Source organism: Taeniopygia guttata, chromosome 4 (assembly GCF_048771995.1).
Source record: "Taeniopygia guttata chromosome 4, bTaeGut7.mat, whole genome shotgun sequence".
NCBI classification, from domain to species: domain Eukaryota; kingdom Metazoa; phylum Chordata; class Aves; order Passeriformes; family Estrildidae; genus Taeniopygia; species Taeniopygia guttata.
In genome coordinates this window covers 7,420,784-7,444,641 of record NC_133028.1, presented here as the reverse complement: position 1 = coordinate 7,444,641, position 23,858 = coordinate 7,420,784, and the positions used below count along the sequence as shown (strand labels likewise).

Genomic DNA, 23,858 nt, shown 5'->3' with positions numbered 1-23,858 from the left:
TGTTTCATTTTACTTTAGGATTAGCACATGAGCACCATCTAACATGGATTTCAATTGGAGCTGGATTTTATTGTTGACTCCCAACATGGCTGGTTTATGTTAGAAAACTGCCATGAAGAAGGTTGTGAGTGATTTCTTAAACTTACTCATGGCTGATCATACCATATATCCTTATCAAGTGTGTTTGTGTCCTGGAGCTGGTTCTTCAGCTCTTCCTTCTGATCCCTCTGAGCTGATCCCTCTGCAGTGTGCCTGCTTAGAGAAAGTTATTGCTGATTGTCTCTTGCCATGCTAAGTATTAAACTTAGCTCTGCTGAAGCAGACTGTGAACCTTGCCTACCTCTGGCTGCTATTTTTTTCTGTTTGCTTTTATTCTCTCTCCTTTTACGGCTGTTGTGTGTTGGTGACTACAGTCACTTGTTTTTCTTGTCCTGCTCTGACCCTTCCAACTGATTAATTCCTCGTGATGCAGTTTGATGATGTGACCATGTGCTTTTCTATAAATGTGCCCATGATATCATTTCAATCAAGTTCATGAATATTCTAGCCTTCCCTTATGTGGCTAATGTCACTCAGCTTTAATGCATGAAGTATGTTAATATAATGTACTCTTTGGGGCATATTTTTTCCTTTTTTAAAGCAGTCTTCAGATGCATTGTCACAAAGATGCATTGCCACCTCCATCTTTTAGTTGTTTTGTGTGTTGATTAGATTCCTGCTCTGTATGAGGGTCTCAGTATTGCTGCACTGTGTCTTACAGAACTCATAAATGATGATTTAGCTGGTCATGGAGGACAACATTAGAGTTGGGAGCAGGTTTGTGTGCCACACTTGATATAAACATACCAGTGCTCTTAAGTACATGAAACTGGAAGAGATACAGTTCTTTAAAAACTGTCTGATCATGTTGAAGAAGAAACAATTATTCTCTTCTGGACATGTGTTTCTGTGTACTTTCCTGGAGTAAGCAAATGAGGTTCAATGTTTAGTTTATTTTTTTTTGTAGGCAGTGCAAGTTTGTTGCTGTTATGGCCTTTAGTACAGACTATAACTTGACTTTTTATTCCAAGTGCTGAGTCATAACATGGTTTTGAATAACTCACCCTTTCCTTTTGGGACAAGGTGTCACTTCCAAGAGAAGTTGTGTCATGCTGCTGTTCTGGGCTCCCTTGGACTGAAGTCTGGTCACTCATCAGCTCCCTTGCCTGTCTTACTTGTGGAAAAGTCTTTTAACCTGCTTTGATTATGTCAGTAAGGGAAAGGAGAATGTGACATTGCTCTGCTGAGTGGGATGTGTGCTCTCAGCTCTAAGGGCATGAAGATATGCCAGGGCAGAGGTTTTTCTCTGGAACTATATTCTGGTTTAAGGTCAGTTTGGATGGTAGAAAGTGGGCATGTGCAATAAAACCAAACTGGTAATTCAGGTACAGTTCAGAGGCTTTTGAAAACTTTCTCAAGTCTCCACCCAAGAAACTTCCTGTGAGATCAGTGCACACAAGAAGAAGATAAGAAAGTACTACATTTAAACCGAATTAGTGGAGAAGACTCAACTTCTGTGGGGTTTTTGATGTTCAAAAAGATTTTTTAAATTCAGTGTGGTATATAAACATATTAGGGAAAAAACCTTGCTTCAAACTTGTATCTGTAAGACTACTCGAGTGTAATGACTGCTGGGGATTTTTGGTGAAGGAAGAAAATTGGCTTCCAACAAATGCAGCTGCAACCCTGATGTGAAATGAGCTTTTGTTGAAAAAATTATAAGGGTGAGGACTTGTGTATGTAGGGGAGAATTTCCATTTTGAAATGAGAACGGTTTAAGTTTGCAAAAAGCAAGAGAAGCATTGTCTGTTTTAGAAGAATTACCCAGGAATAGACAGTGCCAAGAAGCCTCTAAAATCTGGGGACTTTTTTGTTATGATTGAAGGGAGAGAGCAACAGGAAGGTCACTCAGTGCTGGTGGGCAGTCCTCTCATGTGGATTTTGAGGTTTTGGAATCTATGTGGGGATTTACCAGCATTCAATTCAGGTGTATAAGGTTTTTACATTTATTTTGAAGCAAAAGATTAAAGAATTTTTGTTGAATGAAAAAAATTATTTATGGCAGAAGTTAGTACAGTTACTTTCAGGTGAGTCTAAAGAAAATCAGGATTAAAACGAAATTTCTTTAAAAGCTTGCTAGTTTCTTCATATCCAAATGTCTGGAGTTGTTCAACTTTCTATGCAAGCAGAGATGAAAAAATGATTTATTTTAACATGCTTTCCTTTAGGTCCCAGAGTATTTGGTTTTCTTTGTTTTTGAATAATTCTCTAAATTGATTCACTTTATTTATATAAGTTATTAATTTATGTGTAGTGGAATGAGCTGGTTTTACATTTGCTCTTGAGATCAAGATTGAAAGTGTCAGTTTGGAGTGAAAAACACTGCTTGTATTTGGGCAATGCAGGGTGAAGTTAGGACTCATGTTTTTTTCATATCAGGAGGTGTTGCAGTCTTTTTCTGTAGGTGATTTGCTGTTGTCATGGTTATAGTTTGCATTGTTCCCAGTGTCGGAGATCCCACCACAGAGTTTGAGGTTGCTTTGTCACGTGAACACATCTGCTGTGTTGTGTATCTGGCTTTCAGGAAAATACTTTGATCAGACATCACCTGTCTGGTTTAAAAATGAAATTAAATAGTTCAAGTAAATATTTGCATTAGCTAGGAAATAAGGTGGTACCTTGGAGATTAGGTCTGTTGTAATAATTAAATTATAGAGACCAAAATAAATCTCCTGAACAGGAGTTCTTAACTCTGACATGCAGTAGAAGGTAAAAAGGGATTAAAGAATATTTCTAGTGTAAGTCATCAACTGGATAAGTAGTCCCACAAAGCTTAACACAAAGGTCCATTTGTGTTAAGCTTAATTTTGCTATGTCAAGAGATGTATCTTGTTGACAGGATGTTTTTAAAAACCTGGAGTGGCTAAAATGCTCTGACTTCAACAATAAAATGGTAGAAATGTGAAGAGCTTGCCTTAGCCCAAAGCTTTTGGAGCCTGAGCTGCAGCACCCTGTGTGGAGCAGAAGCCTGGGTACTTTTCCATTAGTTGTTCTTGTTGCAATACTGGAGTGACACACTTCATCCGCCCAACAGCCTTTTTAAAGAATCTTGAACTTGCAGTAGTTAAAAAATAACTTGGTTCATTCAGTGCTCTGTGAAATGACTGTTCCATCGATCTGGATGTTTGCTCAACAGCATTTCCATTTTAACTGTCTTCCTATGCTTTTGAGAAAATAGTAAATGCATCCTCACTTCTTAAATGCAACTATTTCTGCTTGCTTCTAGTATTGCTGAGCAGCCAGCAGTGTGCTGATAACTCAGTTATTAATGTGGCAACCTTTTAAACTTCAACCAAGTGACTAAGTACTCAAGTACTCAAATTAGATATAGAAACTGATAAACTGATGTAAACTAAAACAATTTCAACAACTGCTTTGTCAAGTGTAACTGAAACATTTTAGAGCTAATCTTGGCAGTTCAATTTTTTTTTTTTTTTTTGGTCCAAAAGAATATCCCTTCTTGTAGGCATTATAAAGAAGGATGACTGGGGAAACAAAAATTCAGAGTACTTTGGAAACTGGGAAAGGAGAGGAGATCAACTCATTGAACTTTTTTTTGCATATGTTTGCACAAATTTGTCTTTCTTTCTCTGACCTGGGATCATTGCTTCCAGCTGCATGAAATGCAGTGTACTCATCTGAACTGCATTTATGTTTAATTAAACTGTGCTTTATTAATGCAAGGGGTACAGGATGATTTGACAAGGGTTATCTTCAGTCTGTTAAGCATGTTTCTCCTGTAGTGGGAGAACACCCTCTGGTTTTAATTTGAAAACAGCACTAACGTTTTTTTCATGTGAATTATTTTGCAGCATTACCAAAGGAAGCCTGGACTTAAAATTTTTCTTTTCCTAATCACACCACAAATTTGACAACTCGTACTTTGAGGGGACAAATTGTAGGAAGGCCCCATGTATGAGTTGAGGCTTGCCTGTGTAGCAGTTACCAAGTGAGAAGGGTGTGAGGTGTGAAGGACAATGACTGTTGTAGAATAGATGAATGCAGACGCTCTGCTCTTAGTGTACTGCCTATTCCCAGTTCATTCTAAATGTAAAACCTTCATTTCAGTTTTCCCCTAAAAAAGAAGGGGCATATATTGGTATTTTGGGGGTTGCAAAAGTGGGTACTCTTAGTCAATAGACTTTTTTGAACATGAAGTATCTTCAGCACAGAAGTGTTTTCATTAAGTGTTTTGGTGGGATAAAATATTGAGCTATATTTTGGAGGCCTGTTGAAAATTTTTAACATTCACTATTTGCAGTACCCTAGTGTTCCAGGTATCATTGCACAGCGTGCCTTGATCAGAAATATCAAAGTGTTGAAATTCTACTTGCAGATATCTTTTTTTGGTATGTATTTCATTTTCAAAAGGACACGATGTTCTAGTGCAATAGGAGAACAACATCCTGTGTGTCAGTGGAAGGAGAAGTGGTAGATCTCACGCTTGGGTAGATCTTTAGGTCTGCATTAGAACCAAGGCTGGGCTCAATGAGTCCCTCCTAGGGTCACTGGTGCTTCTCTGGGGTCACTGCTGCCTGCTGTAGGTCAAGTCTCTCCTCCTTCCACCTTACCCAGGAAGGATGCATGTAGCAGGGGCTGCAGTACCACACTTACTAACATTTCTGTCTCCTTGCTGTAGAAACTGCCTTCCCTCAGCCAAGCCTGACCAGAAGATAAAAACAGAAGATATGTAGCCTATGTGGTCCTTTTTCTCATGCAAGAGGTAGACTAATTTGTCACAACTCAAAAATTCTGTATATGATTGCTTGGGCCTCTAAAGGTTTTACAAATGCAGAGTTTAAAAGAACCTTTAAGACCAGAGGTTGAGCAATTTAAGCTCTGCAAAGATACTGTCCTTCTGGCAAAGGGGTTTGCATATTCCCAGTGTTCTTCAGGTGTGGCTTTTGATACTGTATGAGACTTTTTTCCTTTGTCTTGTTATATTTTAACTATCTCAGTTTTCAGTTCTGTTTTACGTTGATCAGCATGTGCTTTGCTTATATTCTAGACTAATTCACATGACCAGTAAAGAGCAGGAGAACTTTGTGGTCTTGGCAGTATTGGAACAAGAATAATGTGGTGTAAATTGCTTAGCAGGACTGAAAGTTTTCTGCACTTCAGCTAATGCTGGGTAACTCCATCTTAGCCAGTGTGTTGAAAATTGTCCATTTTAAAAGATGAAGTTTACAAAGTTTGAATTAGTAGGTTGAAATAAGTGATATGAAGTAGTGTTATGATGTACAAATAGTATGAAAGATCTTAAAACACATATGACAGGTGCTTGTGGCTTAACTGTCATGTCCTATTTTAAAAGCTTCAAAGTTACTTGTAACTGCTGTAGTGTGTGCTGAGAGTGGCAGAAATCAGATGTGCTTGAAGCACAGTCAACATAGAGCCTCACTGAAATTCTTCATTAGTGCACAAAACCAAAATTGATCCAGAGGCTGAAACTCTTGATGTGCTCCAAACCCCTCAAATATAAACTTAGCCTGATTTTTTTTCACTTCTCTCCTTTCAGCATTTAGTTAAATTTACTTTTCCATAATAGCTTGCCTAGAGGGTTTTTTTTTTTCCCCTGACAATCTTATTCTTACTAGTTTTAAGGATACTTCCCTGAATAAAAATATGGACTTGAAGGTTTCAGGGATTTCAGAGTGTACTGTCCTGAAGTGCAATGCACAGGCCATTCTGTTAAAGATTTAATGTTATTTTGGTTGTGTAACTCTTGTAACTTGAGCCTGTTACTATAGAACCAATTTTTTTTTTAGTTGAATTTCCAAGGCTTGTTAAAATTGCATGTCCCAGAGCAATAAACTTGCTTTTTTTCAATTTTGAAAAGCTCACATAGTTGGCAGAGTAAGGTGTGTTTTCAGGGCATGCAAGTGTGCAGTTGGGTTGGTAAATGGCCCTTAAGCTTGTTAAATACAAGTACTTTGTCAGGTGAGTAGGAGTGTAATAATGGAATTTATTATGAACAGAAATACTTAACTTTGCGGTGGAGTGTGTTTCACTTCCAGACTCACCTCAGACTTACAACTTAAGTATATATATGCTCCATGTTGAAAAATACTATTCTCTGGTATTCATATTGTAGAAAACCTGAGTTCTTTCTGCTCTCCTGGGGAGAGACACCTCATGGAGAGTTCAAATAACCATAAGAAGAAATGAGAATTTTATCTCCTTTCTGTTACTGAGCCTAAGGTCCTTTAACAGCAGAAAGCATGGACCCTGAGTAGTTAGGTGGTAATTAATAATCTTGAATGGCTTCAGTATACTGGAAAGAACTTAATCTTTTGAGGCACCAATAAGCTCTTAGACATCCAAACTGTGGCTGTTCACATATCCTTTGGACAGAACCCTGGTTTAAATTCAGGTTATTTTACCTCTGTTCTGTGGTGGTTGAGCTCTGCAGGAGGTGTCCTCTCCCTGCAGGAGTGGGCAGCAGAAAGAATTCAGTTTTAAGAGAAATGGCTCCTCAAGTCTCCAGGGTGTCTGCATGTCAAGCATAGTGTTTTTGTTGCATCTTGTACTGATACAGTCTGATTCAAAAACAATTAGATTAGACTTTAGGGTGTGGTTAATCTGGTAAACACATTATTCTGTTTGATGGGGGAAGGAGGAGTAATTTGTAATGCATACTTGCAATACCTGAAGTATGTATCCACTTTTTAAATCTTAACTAAAGAGTTGGATTCCCACCTTTAGCTCGAGTAAAGTATAACACAACTCGTTCAGATGGCCTGCAGCCATTGGCAGTGGACACAAGCCAGTGTGTGCTTGTGTAAATACAGCCATTGTAGGAAATGCTGAACTGTTGGATATTATTGTCAGGGAATTTTGTGTACCTGTCACGATAAAATGTTTCCACCAGGAGGAACCACTCCAAGGGTGATACCACTCCAAATCAGGAGGAGTTAACTCTGAATAAGTTAATGTTGGTGACCTTGCAAGCTAGTGTTGATGTGTTTATGCTGACTAGTGTCTGGAGGCAAAGATTTGTTTGTGGCTGCTTACAGAGCACACACACAATTCATTTATATATTAAAAAGCCTTTCTGTACTTTTTTCACTGTGCTCTGCCATTGGAGGCCTTGGCATGGAAACATGTTGCTCAATAATGATCATCATGAGGACTGAAGTAATGCTGTTCAAAATGCTAAGTAGTGGTAACAAACCTATTGAGGTTTAAAAAATACATGTATGACTTTTTTTAAAAAGTCACATTTTGTTCAAGCTACCTCAGTGCTTTTGGAGCATTATTTTAAAAATTGGAAATTCAAGACTGATAAGATCAGACTTTGCTTATAGATTATTAACTATTTAAGTAGGGTGAAACGCAAATCTCCTAATGGTTCCTGTTTTTTGCCAATATATAATTTGATACAGTTAAAACCAGCTGTAGATCAATTTCACATGGGCTTGATGTGCAAGAATATTGACTGAGAGAGTGTTTCAATGGTGGAGTGGTGGATCCCAGTTGCTCAGATCCCTTAGTCACTGGGGTGGAGGGGAGAGATCCCTGAATGGACTAGGATATAAATGGAGTTTGTACAGATTCTTCTGGCTTGCCACAGTTCCTTTCACTGGCACACAGCCACCCCTCACATGGGTATGGACTTGAGAGTTAATCATGAAGCCCTTTCTTTGTGATCACTGATTTTTAAGGACAGATAGCTGTTGTCTTTCCAGAGCCATCTGGTGTGTAAGGGAAGGGTGGATGGGCAGATCCTGGCGAGCCTGATGCTGGATCTTTTTGCCATCATCTTCTCCAGCTGCTTTCTGAGACTGTGATTCATCTGTCCCTATAGTACTGTCTGAATGCAGAATCATACTAAATATGCTTATGTGCTAGCTGATAAGGTGTCAGCTTTGTAAAAGGAATCAGGTAGGCTACACCTTCCAAATCTTCACAGAATTGTCTGTTTATGTGCAAGCAAGCATCCTTGCCCCCATGAAAGTGGGATGCTTTGCTATAAGGCTTGCAGCAAGCTGGATTTTTGAAGATTTCCAGATCCTCTGATTATATTCCTGGTTAAATCACCAGTATTAGTTTGCTCTCATGTTGTAATATATTTGCAGGTTATACAACAGCCTTAGGGAATTGAACTAAAAGTTGTAATCTTAGTTTTTGCTCTTAAACATACTTGGCAATAAATCTTAAGTTTATTGCAGCAGTTACTGTATGTGCTGGCTTTTGTCCATGTGCTTTGTGTGGCCACTCAAAGTACTGCAGACTGATCCTGTCCCTGGAATAGCTTTTATTGGACTCTCAGCTGAGGCAGACTGTCCTCTGAGAGGTGTCCTCTCCAAGCAACACTGCTTTGGAGCTTTTTTTCCCCTGGAGAGGGACAGACCACTTGCCACATGAGTGGGGAGCTTTGGCAGATGGGACACAGCGGTTGCTGCTGGGGCTTGTGGAGATGCTTCTCAGCAGGAGCAGACTTCACCATCCTGGCTCTGATCCTGGGAATGGCCTGTCCATGTATTGTGCTGCCAAGGAGCCTTTCCATGTACCTGGCAGTTTGTTGTACTTGCTGTTAGAAGTGCTGTGTCCTGTTTCTTCCAGTGGGGGGGAAAAAAAAAAAAAAAAGGCGCAGTGAAGTGGAAGAAAACATCCCAGGGGCTGCTGGATGGGCAGCACTGTTGTATTTCCTTCACACTGAAATTATTGTTGCATAATGCCAGTGCCAAGTGAATGTTCTATTAATAATACTGATTGCTTGAAGTTTCAAAGCCCTCAAGACTTTGTTGGAACCCATTAGAGTGACTGTATGTTTTTGTTGTGCATTTGTAGAATTTAATTTTGACCTATGTACCACATGCTGGGAGGTTTTTTTTGGTTTTCTGCTGCACACAGTCTGCTCCCTAGGAATGCTTGACCTGTGCTGGAAGGCCTAGGAAACCAGCTTGCAACCCTTATTGCTGCTGCCCTTTGTAACAAGTAAGAACTCTATGAGCTCATATTTTACATGAGTTTTCTGGCTTGGTCTACAGTAAAATTTCTTATTCTGACAAAATTAACAGTGAAGCTTTTGAATATTTGTGCTGCTTTTGAATATTTGTGCCGCTGTTTCAGTGAAAACAAAACTTCTTGTGAGTCAGGAGGGTAATATTTGTATTATCAAGTGCATTTCTGAGAACTTAATCTGTATGAAGTACCCAAAGCCTTGATTCTCTTAGAGTTCAAGGAACCAGCAATCCCTTCATTCTGTCCCTTGTCATGCTGCAGAGGCCACCAGTGTTGTCACATTCTAAAGGCAGAATATCAATCTAAACTCAGAGGTAATTTGAGGTTTGGGGGAGCTTTTGAGTGGGTAACAGCTGCAGCTTAAAACTCATCTCTGAAACAAGGTGTTTGCAGCAGCTGCTTATGATTTCTCTCCCCCTCTAACAGCAGCCTGGCCTGGCAGAATGTACTTGTGACCAAAAAAAACCCCAGAAATCTGTGTTTAATGAGGGTGAAACTTGGCAACTGTGTCCCAGAAAAGCACTGCCAGGAGTTGTGAACCACTTTTCAGATGGCTTAATGCAGTTAATGATCAGTTGTTTCTTTCTAGATAGTAACCTCCTTTGTGTGAAGCACATTGCCCCTTACATTTAAAAATACTCAGTTCTGTAAAGACAACATATATAGTGTTGCATCAGCCCAAGACTGTCCTTAGTCAGCAGATTTGATTTCCAGAACATGATTGGGAGGATTGCTGCACAATAAATATTGAGTGATACTAACTCGTGTTTCAGTTTAGACTCTGTGGATTCTTTTAAATGGACAAGGAAGAGGGAATTGGATAAAAGTATGCTCTTGCCCAAGCAAGGGAACAAGCTAGAAAAACAGATGGTGCTAAAAATAGTTTATTACCAAAGTCTAAATATGGCTCTGTGATTCCCCCCCTCTTATAAATAATGCAGCTATAAATCCTGGTAGGTATCAATAAGTATTGAATTAACTCCAAACTGCTGAGTGTTACAGAACCTTTTGGCAGCTTTCCAAGCTTGGTGTTGCTCTTCATTCACAGGATCAACATTTAATTCCTTAACAGGGGAAACCTGAAGAATTCATCCTCTTTGAATGGAAACATAGACACAGGGAGCTTGAATGAGTGGCTCCAGGCTCAGGCCATTGCAATGGAAGGGGAGCTGTGCTTGATGAGTTTCTGCTAGGTCACAGCCAGGATGAATCTCCTCCTTTCTTTTCTGCAACGCATGAACAATCAAAGGCTCCTTTTTTATCTATTGTTGCCATGGAGGGCGTCCATTTAAAGTTCAAATTCCAGCAGGCTTGGGAAGAAGGAAAGGAGATAGGAGTAGGCTGGGCTGGGAGATGATAGGCAAGCATCAAAAGTGAGCTGAAGACAAGCCAGCACTTTGTCCTGTGGCAGGACAGACCAGGCTGGGGGTACTTGGTTTTGAATGGATGCCTGGAAGTTTTTTGGAGCAGTGAATGAAACGCTGCTGAGGTAGCAGGCACAGAGAGCATCTGGCGTTTTGCTTTCTTTGCCTCGGCAGAGTGGCTCACAATGTGAAATTAGGCCCAAAATTGCGTTTAATGAAGTGAGCCCTTGTGCTGGAGGTTCCCTGTGCTCTGACAGTGAGGGAGTATAAGCCCTGAGGAGGGCGAAGAAAAGGAAATCTCATTAAGGATGGAGGTTTTCCCCCCTCTTTTGTGAATGGATTCTGTAACAAATGTCTTGCAGATCCCCAGAGCTGCTCATCGCTGTGCTGCTCTGCCATACCTGCATCAGCTCTGCATGGATGTTTATGGTGCTTTCCTGTAAGCAACGTGCTGAGAAGAAGAGGAGGCAGCTCAGTATCTGCTGCAGAGTTGCTTTTCCTTTCTTGCAAGTTCCTGTATGTACAATAAGTATTTGTTGCTGAAAGAGCTAATGAGTACCAGACCAGCTGCATTTGACATTATGAGAAAAGAAAGGGGCCATCTATTGACTCCCATGCCAGGTTTCAGCCAGCTGTGGATATTTCTTTTTTAATTATTACTTATCCCGTCAGAAAATTGGATTATGCTAAAATGATCGGTGATGTTGTTTGGAAAACAATACAATACTGAATTGAGAGCTATGGTTCAGTGTTAAATATAGAAACATAGAGTACTTATAGTTAATGTGCCTAAGCTGCACCAGAGGGTTTAAAGAGAAGTGAGAGCACTTTTCTCAGGTTTTATTATCTGGGTTTTGGCAGGTGGCAGAAGATTAAGTTATTTTTTTCCCGTGCTCTAAATTGCAAGAGATGATGGCTAGCAGAAGTGTTGAGTAGTGTTTTATCAATGATATGGGAACTTCTCCAGATTTTTTGGCAAAAAATAAAATCCCAGTGTAATTTCTAAAATTTATTAGAAAAAGAAGTTGTCCATATTTGAATTTAACTCAGGGCAATTCAGGGAGAGGATTTTCTTTAAATATTTAGTATTTTTGTAATGACATGTTAATCAAATTAATAGATTAGTACACTTTTGTGCTACTTGAATGCAAAGACTTTGTTCTTCCATACTCTGTTATCTGTTGTGAAACTTCCCTTGCTTTTTGACAGTCACTTTCTGACTTGATGCATCATCATCTAAAAGAGACCTTAAACCAAGTTGCTTCATCTGAGGTGTTTTTCTGCAGAGAAGTTCATTAAAATCACTTGGAAAAGCCTTAAACTTAACTGTCACTTGGTCTTTTGTTAGACTTGCATTGCATTGGTAAATTCCTGCTGCATGTATGCACTGGTGCATAGTTGTGATAAAAGCAGAACAGGTATCTCGAACCGCTGAAAATGAACTGATTAGAATTTCTCTACATCAGTTAGTGATGTCAGCTTTTCCACTAGGATGGGAAATACTGACTTGTTCCATGTTTTTTCAAGTACATAAAAATTGAAGAGAAGTTTGTTCTGTAAAGTTGCTGTTAGATGCAACTTCTAATGGAATATAGTTAATAAGGAGATGTTTTCTGCATAAGTTATCTGGGAGGTGATGGTTTAGTGTTAAGGTAAGCTGCAGATAATCAAATAGCTCATCTGTTTCTATATTTGAAAGTACTCACTTATTTTTATTTTAATGACATGTGCTTTGCAATAAAATTTGAGTATTAGCAGAAAAGGAATTTTAAATAAATGAGACTTCTGATGAGTTCCCCGATTTCAGTTTTCATTGTGTTAGTAACCACGTGACTAAAATTCAAAAGGCCTTTATGGTATGCTAGGAAGTTTGCAAGCTGGGCTAGCATAAACAGATCCTCGTCTTTAAAACAAAGCACATGTTATAATTGAATGTACAGGTTTTTTTGACTGTTACAGCTTTTTCATGCAAACTCTGGGTTTACTACACAATAGAGGAAAACTGAGGATATGCACTGAGAGGTTGAGCTCAGTTTTAGTGTTACCTCAATGTCTTGGGAATATGAGAGTTGACTCTGCCTTACACAAGTTGTGTATACTTTGCTTCTCCTCTGACTTGGAATGATGTTTTTTAAAACATGTATTCCACTAAGGATAAAGGACCACATACACGGTTTCCTGAATTTTTAAAAAAGCATACTGAGCATCAACTGCTGACATGTTGTCAGCTTTGGCATTTGAACCAATAAACAAACTTGTCTGAATTTTATTTATCAAACAGAAGTTTTAGTACAAGTTGACTAAGTATTAAAAATATATAGCAGTCTTGTCACTTAATGTCAGGATCACTTCCTGAACTACATTATTTCTAAAATGTCAGAATAGTCCAAAATCAGATACTGAGCTAGGAAAATGCAGTCATTGCACCATTCACCTTCAATCTCTGGTACTAATTCTTAAACTCATTGTGTTCAGTTTAACTTGTCCCTGGGAATAATTAGTGGTAAAGGTCCACCTACAGTTTGAATTAAAGCTCCTGGAAGAGTTTACTGTTAAATTGTGGGTTTTGCATTGAGCTGAGCAAAAGATTCGTACCAGCATTTGTGCTTTGTCTGTGTGTCTGTGCCTGTGTGTTCCTCTGTGCACTTGCATAGCAAGATCCTAGAGCTTTGTTTTAAACAAGTATTTCTGTGCTGAAAAATTGGTTTGAAGAAGGGGGAACTGTTCCCAAGCTGATGGGGTAGTTTTCCCTTTTTCCCCCATCCCCCTCCCCTGGCAGAAGTGAACTTTATGGCCCAATTATAGAATCCCTTAAAATGCTAGTTATGATGGAGTTCCAGCATAACGCAATAATATAGGTGAGTCTGACATCTGTCAGTAACTAATGAGGGCAGCATTGGAATCAGGATTTGGGGTTTACTTCTCTAATTTCTCCTAAGTTTGACCCATCACATCAACTTAATATTGGACCTGAGGATTAAAAAAAAAAATGAAAAGAGAACATGCAGGAATTTTAAGAAGTTGGTACATGGATGTGTGCTGCAGCAATCAGTGCATATGTGATTCAGTTGTTAAAGTAATTGTTTGCAGCTCATGGCAAAGTCATGAAGGAATAAGACCTTGGCTAAACTTCTCAGGAATAGAACTTCTCTATAAAAATAGATGACACATAAATGGCAGGAAATGAAGCCAATATGGTCATGTTTTGAAGCCACAAAGGTCAAATCCTGTCCTGTGTTACTCCAGTGCATAATCAGTCAACTTATACCTTATTACTTGAGAGCAGAGTTTGGCATGGCAAAGCAAACTTTGAAATGTCACTTTTTATTTGGAGTTTTGTGGAAGCACAGGTAGAGCTTTTTCTCTTCTGTCTAAATGTACCTAGTTAGAAACTGAGAAACTTAACTAAAACTCCTGGGATTGGAGGTGACTTTTTTGTTTGTTGTTTCAGAGCTGATTGTAGTCTGTTAATTCTTCTGTCAGAGGAATAATACATCAGAAGGCTTTGACTACCCAGGGTGGTCTTTGTTTCTGGATCCTGAATGCTGAACACTGAGAGATGGTGCTGCAAGCAATCATAGTCTTGTTAAGCAGTTTCCTTGTGCTGCTCCTTTTGTGCCTGTGTTTCTGTTTGGGAATGTGTGTGTAGCTCATGTTAATGATGTGTGTGTGCCTTCTTATTTCCCAGTCTAAAATGTGGAAAAATAGATGCATCTTTCGTGTGTATTTATTAGATTTGATTTAACTAAGTCTTCATAAAATTTTGTCATATTACTATGGAAGATGTTAATACACAGTTTAAGTTGTTTCTTGCTTCTGCAGTCTGTTTTCTTTCTGAAAGAAAGGTAATAGTTCTTGAATAGGAAAAGAGGGAACAACTCTGGCAAAGCATGAATCACTTCTGCTGGGAGAGAGCATGTGCTTACATTGTTTCCCTCTGTGTCCTTCTCCTGCAAAACCAGATGTGTTTATCATCCCTGCATGCACACAAGTGGTGCAGCTGTTTGTTCATCACACCATTGCTCATTAATGTTGGCTGATTGGATTTGCCAGACCAAAGCCTCTGGAGCTTATGCAGCTCAAGCAGATGCCCAATTCCATATTGTCCAGCTCTTCAGTCTGTCCATAAGGTAAATAAATTCACTATCCATAATAGAGATGTGCTTAGGGTCAAGCAGTGAGTAGTAAAATAATCTGGAGACAGGTGTGCAAAGACAGTGGTTTACCTTAAGGCAGAAGAATTTCTGTGGTACTGCAGCTGTTGCTGAAGCAAGACCAGAGCAAGAACCCGTCATCCAGGCTCTTTCCCTGCTCTTTGAGCCCTTTGGAATAACTTTTTTTCTGTGGTGCTTCTTTGTCTTTGAAGAAAGCTCTGTTTTAATGCATGGGTGCATTTCAGATGAGCACTGCTGCTGTATCTAGGAATTGTCCTATTTGGCTTCAACCTCCTTCTCCCTGGCCCAAGCCTTGCACTGTATTATGCAGCTGAACAAAGCAATGCCACTGTGTTCCCCTTTACACTGTATTGATTATTAGTCACTTCAGAAGAGTTAAATCCTCTGTGTGAGCCCCTCTGTTGTAGCTAATGGCATAATTCATAGCATCTGTAGGTGCCTGCTGGACTGGTCCTAAGAATAGCTGAAACTTTCTCTTCTTAATTACATTCAGGTGAAATAAGTAGGCCTGATGTTTGTAGAGTGCATTTCCACATTCTTACAATAAAAGCTTGTATGATTTATACTTAACTCAGACAGGGAAGGTAAAAGATTGCAGTTCACAAATCCACTGAATTAGAAAATCTAAGAGGCTAATATCTTGATTAAAATTCCATACTGTAAACTTTTGAAAATGTGGTTTAATGTTGGTTTGGGCTATATAAAAGGGAAAATTTCTATATTTGTTCACCCTCTATGTTAGCACTAGTGTTGAATCATATTCTTGACTGTATTACATTAAGTACTACATTAACTTGCTTAGCTTCCAATTTGTCTTTAAAAGCAAACAAAAGTTAACCCCCGAGATGAATGGTCCTGAACTTGTAGAAGCTGCTAAACCCCAGCACTGAGTTTCCTGCACTAAATTGCCCAATCTGACCAAAATACAATTTTTAGAGGAATAAGTACAAAATTACGGTAGTGGTTTGGCTGCTTAAATTCAGTTTAAACACTTTTAGGCTGACAATCTTTTCTTTAATCTGCTTAAATTCCTTGGTTTCTTATGTTACTTAATGTTGGGACTTCCATGAGTGCACATACTGTGTAAGCCACGAGAGGAGCGAGCTGATAGCTCTGAGTGAGGCTGGGGATGCTCTCAGTTGTTCAGATCATCTTTGCAAAGATCATCTTTGCACTAAAAGGAAAAGATGCTTTGCTTGAGAGGATATTTAGTTTAAGTGTGAAATTTACCATTGTATGTGCAGTGCTCATGATGGATGATTTCTAAGTCTGAGTTTGGGGCAAGGGGGAGTAGGTGTTTGGACTGAACTCAACCCATGCTATTTGTAATCCCTGATGTATTTGGGATCTGCCATGCCTCCAACTTGTCTGTTTGGACTGTGGTGTGATAGCAGTGATGTTAACTGGGTCCTACAAGTTTCCTAGCTAGGTGAGAAGGCTGTTTTGCAGCTCTGAAGGCTGCAGTGCCTGAGTTCTGGGATCCCCTCACCAGTGCTGGGGGCCCTGTGTGGGTGCAGTAATGTTCAGTCAGGGAACTGGACCCCCATTTTCCCTCCTGTCCCCCAGGCTTTGTGCATTTTATTTTTCTTTCACCTGGGGACTTTAACTGTTCCAGTGGTTTCTCTCAGTTACTTGACACAATGAGCAGCCTTGTATTCTGGCATATCTGAGCATAATTAGATAAATTCTGCATTGTGCATTTCACCTGAGTATTTCTTTGTCATACTGTTTTTGCAACTAATAGCACTACACAGAAAGCTAAATTAAATCACAGGTTCTTGTAGCTTATAAACAAAACTTATAGGGATACTGTGGCACAGTTTAGAATATGAGCATAAATATCTAGGCCAATAAATAGATCAACTTTCATGGTAGACTACACCAGAAAACTGCACACTTAAATCTAGAACAGTCTGGCTAGTGGGAGATGAAAGCCTGTTACATCATGATGCTGTTTAGCATCTGATGTGAAATGAGTTGATGGCAGTTTCCTTCCCTCCCTGGGCACCTACATCTTAAAAAATTGAAATAATCTTTGAAGATACAGCAGAGACAAAGCACTGAACAATTGTCATTTCAAGTCATAGCCATATTACTGTGTATTGCTGTCAGCTTGCATTGATTTTTAACTGGGTCTTTGGCATTGCAAATAGAGCTTTACCTTATTTGACTACAAGAATTGCAGCAGTAATTCTTTCTCTGCTAGAAGAAATGGTTATTATAGTTCAGTGTCTAATTACATGGCAGAATGTTAGAGGCTGTTTGCTCTTTCTCATTCATATCCAGTATTCCAGTTATTTTCTGATTACTAGCTATAGATGATGACATAAACATTGCCTTTTTAATATATAAAAGTACATGTCAAATTTCCAGAAAGCTGATGGATAACTGCAGAGCTAAAAAAAGAGAACAGTATCTTTGATTCCCAAATCAGTTTGAACAGAGACTTGATTTTACCCATGAAGGTGTCAGGAATTTTCTTGGGATTGATGGCTTCCACATAATACCTAAATAGAAATGTTTTTGTTCACTACTTGTTTTTTAACCAGGTGCAAGAAAAATAATTATGGGTCTTTTGATTTACTTTGAATGCATAACTTAAAAATCTGCAGTGGCTTTGGACTTGAAGTATTTTCCTAGACACTTGAATTATAAAATCTGATGTATTTCTATAGCTTTTAATTTCTTGTTTGAACAGGGAGAGATTCTTTCCCACTTAACTTGGGTGTTTAACTTCTAGTGCATTAGCAAGCCTCAAGCACATAACATCATGGAGAATACTATGTTGTTTTCCTCCTGTCAGCACCACTTTCTACCAGCAAAGCAGCATTTCTACTCAGCTGCAAGTTTCTTGATAGCAAAGGTTATCTGTAAACATCTGGAGTGTTCACAAAATGCTCAGTGCAATTCAAGACAGAAAAGTCAGAGTCAAATGTCAAGAGATTTACTCTGCAGAAAGATTAATAGTTTGTTACATAAACACAGCATTTCTTACTATTTTTTACTTCATGAATAGTAGAAGATGCAGGATTAGGACAGTGATTTTTTTTTAATCTGTACAACAAGTTGACATTTCTAATAGTTTACAGTAGATATGTTTACTGTACATTAGTTTACTGTACATATCTCCAATTTGAATGTCACAGGTGGAGGTATTAATGTTATTAGGTGCATGAAGTGAAAATTCAGATTACAGGAGGGAGGGACACTGTACATCTCTGTGTGGTTGGGTGTGATGTCAGCCAGGTGATGGTTTGTTCTGTGTGATTGAGACGTTGCTCAGCACCAGTTTTTTTGTCAGTTCTTACAAAGTCCTTCCTCAAGCCTCCCCCTTAGCTTCACTGAATGGAATCTCTTCAAATAACAAATTTGTAGCATGGTTGGGTTTTGTTGTTGCTGAGACTCAACTGTGACCTCTCTGAGGACAGGTTGGTGTGAGACACAAAGGCACTGTGCTGTTTGTGGTGCTCCTGATCTGAAGTTTAACTATGAGTTACCATCAGTAAAGGCATTTTTTTAACCAGTCTCACTAATCTACAGGAAGCATAATTCAAGGAAGTGAAGTAAGGACCCATGAAGCTCTCAAAGGGAGAAGTGCAGCCCATCTAACTTGCCCCATCTCCATCAGCTGGCTAGATACAGGGAAGGAACAAAAAAGCCACAAGTTGCTCCATGCTTGGGTTTTGCTACTTCAGTGTTTTGCTCTTGGGTTAGATGCTGATACTCCAGCAAATTCCAGAATGTCCTCATCATGAGGACCACTGCAGCATCCATGTATTTCATATTACTGGTAGAGAGACCTTAACAATCAAGAAATCCTGTGTGCCAGTCTTAAAGCAGCATCTCCTGTGCCATTGCAGGCAAAAGTCTCAGGATGGGACAGGAAGCAAGCCACATAACCAGCCTGATTAGTCTGATGAACTCCCTCTCTGCCTAAGCCTGTGCCTTCAGGGAGCAGCCCATCATCCTCTGGTGATAACTGGTGCTGAGAGGGAGTAGGATGGGCTGAGGTTTCAGGCTTCCTCTGCTCCTCAGTGAGTGCCAGCTGCTGCAGCTGCACCTCTTGAGAGCAGCTGGATCTTCACCCCCACTCAGAGCCGAGGGGTGCACTTGGAGGAGGATGATGGGGGCTTGGGGGAGAAGCATGAGAACTGCTGCTCCCATTATACACTAGGTTTTCATGCACATAAATGTCTTATTTTTTCCCTTGACTACTGTAGCAAATGCTCTAGTTTTGTTAGTAAAACAAAAACAACCTTTTTATTGCTTCTTATATTTGGAAAGTGATGTATTATGGGTTTCTGAAGTGAAGGTTTAATAAAGAATACAGACATTAGCTTCCTTTCAAGCTGCTCTGGGCCTTTCTTGTTTGCTTTGTATGGCAAGGGTCTAGAGAGATTTCTTTTATTTCCTTCTCCACCATTGTTTTTGGTACAAAGTTGGGTTTTTTTCCTTAATATTCAGACATTTTATCGCCTCACTTCTTTTAAAACTCTGAGGGGTTTTTTTCCCCCCTTTTTTTCCATCACACAAAAGAATACTTCTAGCTGATTGAGTTTTATCCATTGCCAACTGTGGACTCTTTTGTCTTGCTAGTCCAGCATCCTTTATAAAATGAGGACCATTGAGCAAGTACTCGCAGGCTCCCCACTGAGCACAATTGTTCTTGAAAGGTGTGGTACTGTACCAGTGTAACATGGAAAGCTGCAGTTCAGAGGGCCTGAATGCATTGCAATTTCTACCTTTTGCTTTGTGAAAGGAGCTGGATTGTGCTGCGAGATAATAAATCCACCTATTTTTAGTTTGGTGAGGTTGTGACAAGTGGGTGAACAAAGAACCAGTTGAATGCACTTGCTGTTGTGTTGAAACCGGCTAAAAGTTCCCATTCAAGTGGTTTCAGCACAGTACAGCTAACAGGCAATTTTCCATTTATGTACACAAACCTTCTAGAAGGACAGCTGTGTGGTTGGATTAATTTCTAGCAGTAAATTGAATAAAAGATATTTTGAAGGGGGACTCAGGAATTCCTTTCTAAAACACTGAAAGCAGAACTTTCAAAGCTTCTCTTTATTTGGTTCCTTTCCCTCCCGGTTCCTACTGTAAGTTTAAAGAACTGAAAATATTGTCCCCTATATGGAGATAGAGCACATCTTGTGTTTTTCAAAGCAGTGAGGTAGCCATAGGCTTAAAATATACTTTAGTATTTTTTACTTTAAAAACATACTGGTTTTCTTTTAAGTAAATATAAGAGAAACTTGTACCTGTTAGTGATAGAAACTCAAATGTTCTCAAATGTTTCTTCTTGCATAAAATGTAAGTGAGCTATACAGAAGCATTTTGAAAACAGGAATGTATATTATACTGAAGCTGTTTTCACAGGGGTGTGAAATTTGAAATAGAAATCTTTTTGATCATACAAGGTTATTTATCTTGTAGGTGTTAGTCACATGCCAAACTAGATATGGGCTTTAACCACAGCTAACAAAGACTTTGAATTCCTGCTGACAGAACTATGACCAGCAGTATTTTTTTTCCTGAGAGCTCATCTTTGGAGTTACATAAATCAGCTCCTAGATGAGGTCAAACTACATTATCCCTTATAGATCTTTCTGGCCAGAAAAGTATGACTTGTTAATTAATCGTCTAATATGTGTTGTGAGATATGGAAGCTGAGCAGGGGAAGAGCACAACAAAGCTCTGATCAGTAGAGAATGCATTGCACTGGTGTGTTTAATGTGGTGCAGGCTCAGGGAATGCTGCTGCAGTGCCTTCCCTGTGGAGGGGTACCAGTGATGGGGCCACCATCCCATCCCATCCCATCCCATCCCTCAGCCTGCCTGTGCTGTGTCTGAGCTCCAAACCTTGAGTGCTCTCCTTTTTACCTTTACCTGAACTTCCCCCAGTGACCTTTCTGTGTAGATTTGATGTAGGTGTGTCCAAGGAGCTCTGTGACCTTGCAGCATGGCAGTGGGATTGTCTGCAAGGGGTTCCACATGTAACATCAGCCTAAGGGATCAGGCTAATCCCCTCCCCCTACTGAGGTGATCTTCATTTAACCAGCTTCATTTAATCAAATAGCTCATCTGTTTCTGTATTTGAAAGCTCATCTGTTTGTCAATTTGAATTAGCCTTGTATATAGACAAGGCTAATTCAAATTTCTTCTGAATTTGTGAAGTTTTGTTTAAAAAATACCCAAAGATACTGATAAGCCTCCTTATGTGGGTGCTGGTGGAGTAGGAACCATTACACTGTTGTCTGGAAGAGCATCTGGAATACAGCATACTAGGAATGTTGCAATGTTCCCATTTCAAATAAACAAATATGAAATACTTAAGAAATGACAAATTGGGGGAGGAAGCTGGAAATGGGTGTGAAAGTTGGTCCTGTTCCCTGTGGATCTCCTTGTAATACAATGATTCCTGTCTGTGAGACTGGAGTCACTTAACCAGTGAGAGACTGAAAATGAGTGTGACATTATTCTGTCTTGCACCACCTCTCAGAGGAGCCATGGCTGTTTTACCTTCCTCTCGCTTGGTGCTTGCATGAGGCACAATTTGGAAGTTTCTCACTTGTTAAAATTTAGGTGCTGCTCTCTATATATTTGGTTTTTTTTTAAATGCTCTCCCTAGATTCTAGCCAAGGATCCCTTACATCTCCATGAGCAGCTTAGGCATTTTTCCTTTATCTCTGGTACAGAGTTAGCACATTTGCTAAGTGTTTATTTTCTTTTGCGATTGTACATATAAAGATGAGTGCCCCCCTAGTTTTAATATCCTTTGAATTTAAACAGAATTTCTCCTGAGCTCTTGTTCAGACAGTACCCAGCTGAAAGACAAACTGAGCTGACTCTGGAGCAAGATGTTCTCAGTAGAGGCTTGGGTTTCTTCTGTTTGAGATTACCCAAATGTGCCAGTTGTCCTGGCAGTCTCACCGAGGTGACGCCTGAGGGCTCATTGTCTGCAGGGGAAATTAATTGTTGACCAGGCTGCAGTGCAGCTGTCTGACCTAAATGCTGGTGTCACCAAATGCTCTGCTCTGGATTTGCCAGAAACCCAATACAGCAAACTGGGTGGGTGTCTCTCTTTCCTCATGTAGTTGACCAAGGGTGTGTTTTTGGCTCTTCCTGCATAAAAAAGGGGACTGTTTTTCTCACAGATGGGAATCTAGGCAAAATATCCATGCAAAGCCTGACTGTGTAGTAAGTAAATACCATTCTTCCTCTTTCTTCATGCCTCTCATTTCGAGGATTACTTAAAACACGTGGCACTCTTGAGTACATACACTCAAACCATTCAAGAATTTCAAGAATTTATTCCGTTCCTCCTGTCCAGTCATGTTTAATATAGTCATGATTTCTTTTTTTTTTTTATTGCAGACTTTAAAAAATTCCAAAAGTCTTTGCTCCCTTGACTATGAAGATGATGATGATGACACACAAATGAAGACAATTGTGTCATCCCCATGTGACTCAAACGATCTTATGAACATCATCACCCCCGGCTCCAGCCCGATGAAAGAGCAGCTGGACGAAGGGAGGCACCACGGGTCGTGCCAAGGTAGCTTCAAAACAAGGGATTATAAGAAAGCAGACGTGGTGTGTGAAAGCGACGAGGACACGAGTGATTGTGAGAGCACTGAAGAAGGAATCTTCCCTCTAGACTGTGGGGACTTGGACCTAGAGCAGATCGAGAACAACTGAGACTCCAAGTTGTGTGCTAGAATCAGAATTGTTCTAAAAGTGATAGAGGATTACCTTTGCCATGCATAATCCATGTCCCTGAATCTCTGTATTGCCTCTCTTTGGGCCTGTGTTAGAAGAAATGTTTCAGGTGGGGGAAAAACGTGAACCATTGTTACCTGTTTAGTCTATTGGTCAATATGTGGATGATGACAACAACAACAAAAAGTAGGAGGTTAAATGTTATTTTGAACATTAAGTAATAATTTTGATTAAAAATTTCCTAACAGATATTTTGCATTTTTATGGCTTTTACAGTTCTGGAGAAAAAGCATCTCTATTTTGAAATGAATTTTCAGAAGGGCATTCTATAAAACGAAATCTGTCTACAGTGATTCTGGTGCGGGTCTATGTTGCTTTTGTTAAAGAGCTTAATGTGAAAAGTGAATTGCATAATGAAATTGGTAATAAACCTTCAGATAGAACTCTTAAATATCTGGTAGACAACTGGTCCAAAATATTTAACTGCCATCTTTGACAGTGTCTGGTTAAAAAACAACTTCATAACATGTACAAATGTTCTTTTCATACATTCAGGACTTTTTTGATCAAAATATGGTAGTGACCTTAAAGGTTAACATTTTTCATTATTTTACTACTTGAATTGTTTTCTAGCCTGAAGCAATGCTAATTTAGGTGGGCTAAAACTGCAAGTAGCTGCCCACCTACTTGGTCATTATGTTTTCTGTGTTTCAAAAGAATGTACAACAAGAGCACTTGAACTTTTAGACAGGGACTTTGTAATGATCAATTCCCCAGGAGGTGATCCCTTCAGCAATACTAGAAGGAAAATAGTCCTTGAATTAAATAAAATGACATTTTGCTTTGCACTTGTGTCTGTTCATGGATTTTACTGATGGAAAATATGGTAGATTCTGTAATGGGGTACTTATGTGTGGAATTTGGTGGAGGAGAAGGGCAGATTTCTGGTCATCTGCAACAAAAGTGACGTCAGGTTTGTCTGGAGTTCTGCAAAATAACTCGTGCTGGATCCCAGAAGTGTCTCAATGATTACATACACCGGAATAATCTCAAGTGTCATGCTGCACTCATTGCAGACTATTGCAACACGCTTATTTTTTTAGTTCAGCTACAATAAGGAACTTCCTCAACAAGGGGGAAATTAATCTCATAATGGTTAAATGGGGTAAGAAAAGGAAACCCAGATAATGGCATTTGAGTCCATCATGTTAGTGTGCTTAAATGAGCCAACTCCTACTGGAAAAAACCAAAATACAGCAACCACTCAGCTAATGGAATATGATTAAAATATGAAAAAAAAATCTTGAGGGATGTGCCAAAGGCTGTGGCAAGGTGTGATACAGGATCCAGCCATGTGGTTAGGGTCAGCCTTTCATCATAAAGGGATTGGCCCTTAATTACTGAACAAGTGCACATAATTCAGAATTGAAACAAAATTTTAAAATTCAGTGAGATGCTCGAAACTTTTTTCTTTTGCAGTTCCTACTGCAAGTGGCAGTGGTCTGTGCTATTGATACTGGCATGTGTGCATG

The 23,858-nt window shown here is 39.4% G+C and overlaps 1 protein-coding gene across 3 annotated transcripts in view; it reads left to right on the top strand.

The window, feature by feature from the left end:
- Positions 1–23,174, top strand: part of FAM53A (family with sequence similarity 53 member A) — a 69,829-nt gene extending 46,655 nt beyond the window's left edge. For all 3 annotated transcript variants that reach the window (XM_012573662.5, XM_002198437.7, XM_030270544.4), the window contains exon 5: positions 21,982–23,174. In XM_012573662.5, the coding sequence (XP_012429116.2) occupies positions 21,982–22,305 (324 nt within the window). In that variant the 3' untranslated portion in view covers positions 22,306–23,174. The remainder of the gene's footprint in view (positions 1–21,981) is intronic.
- Positions 23,175–23,858: the final 684 nt, after the last annotated feature.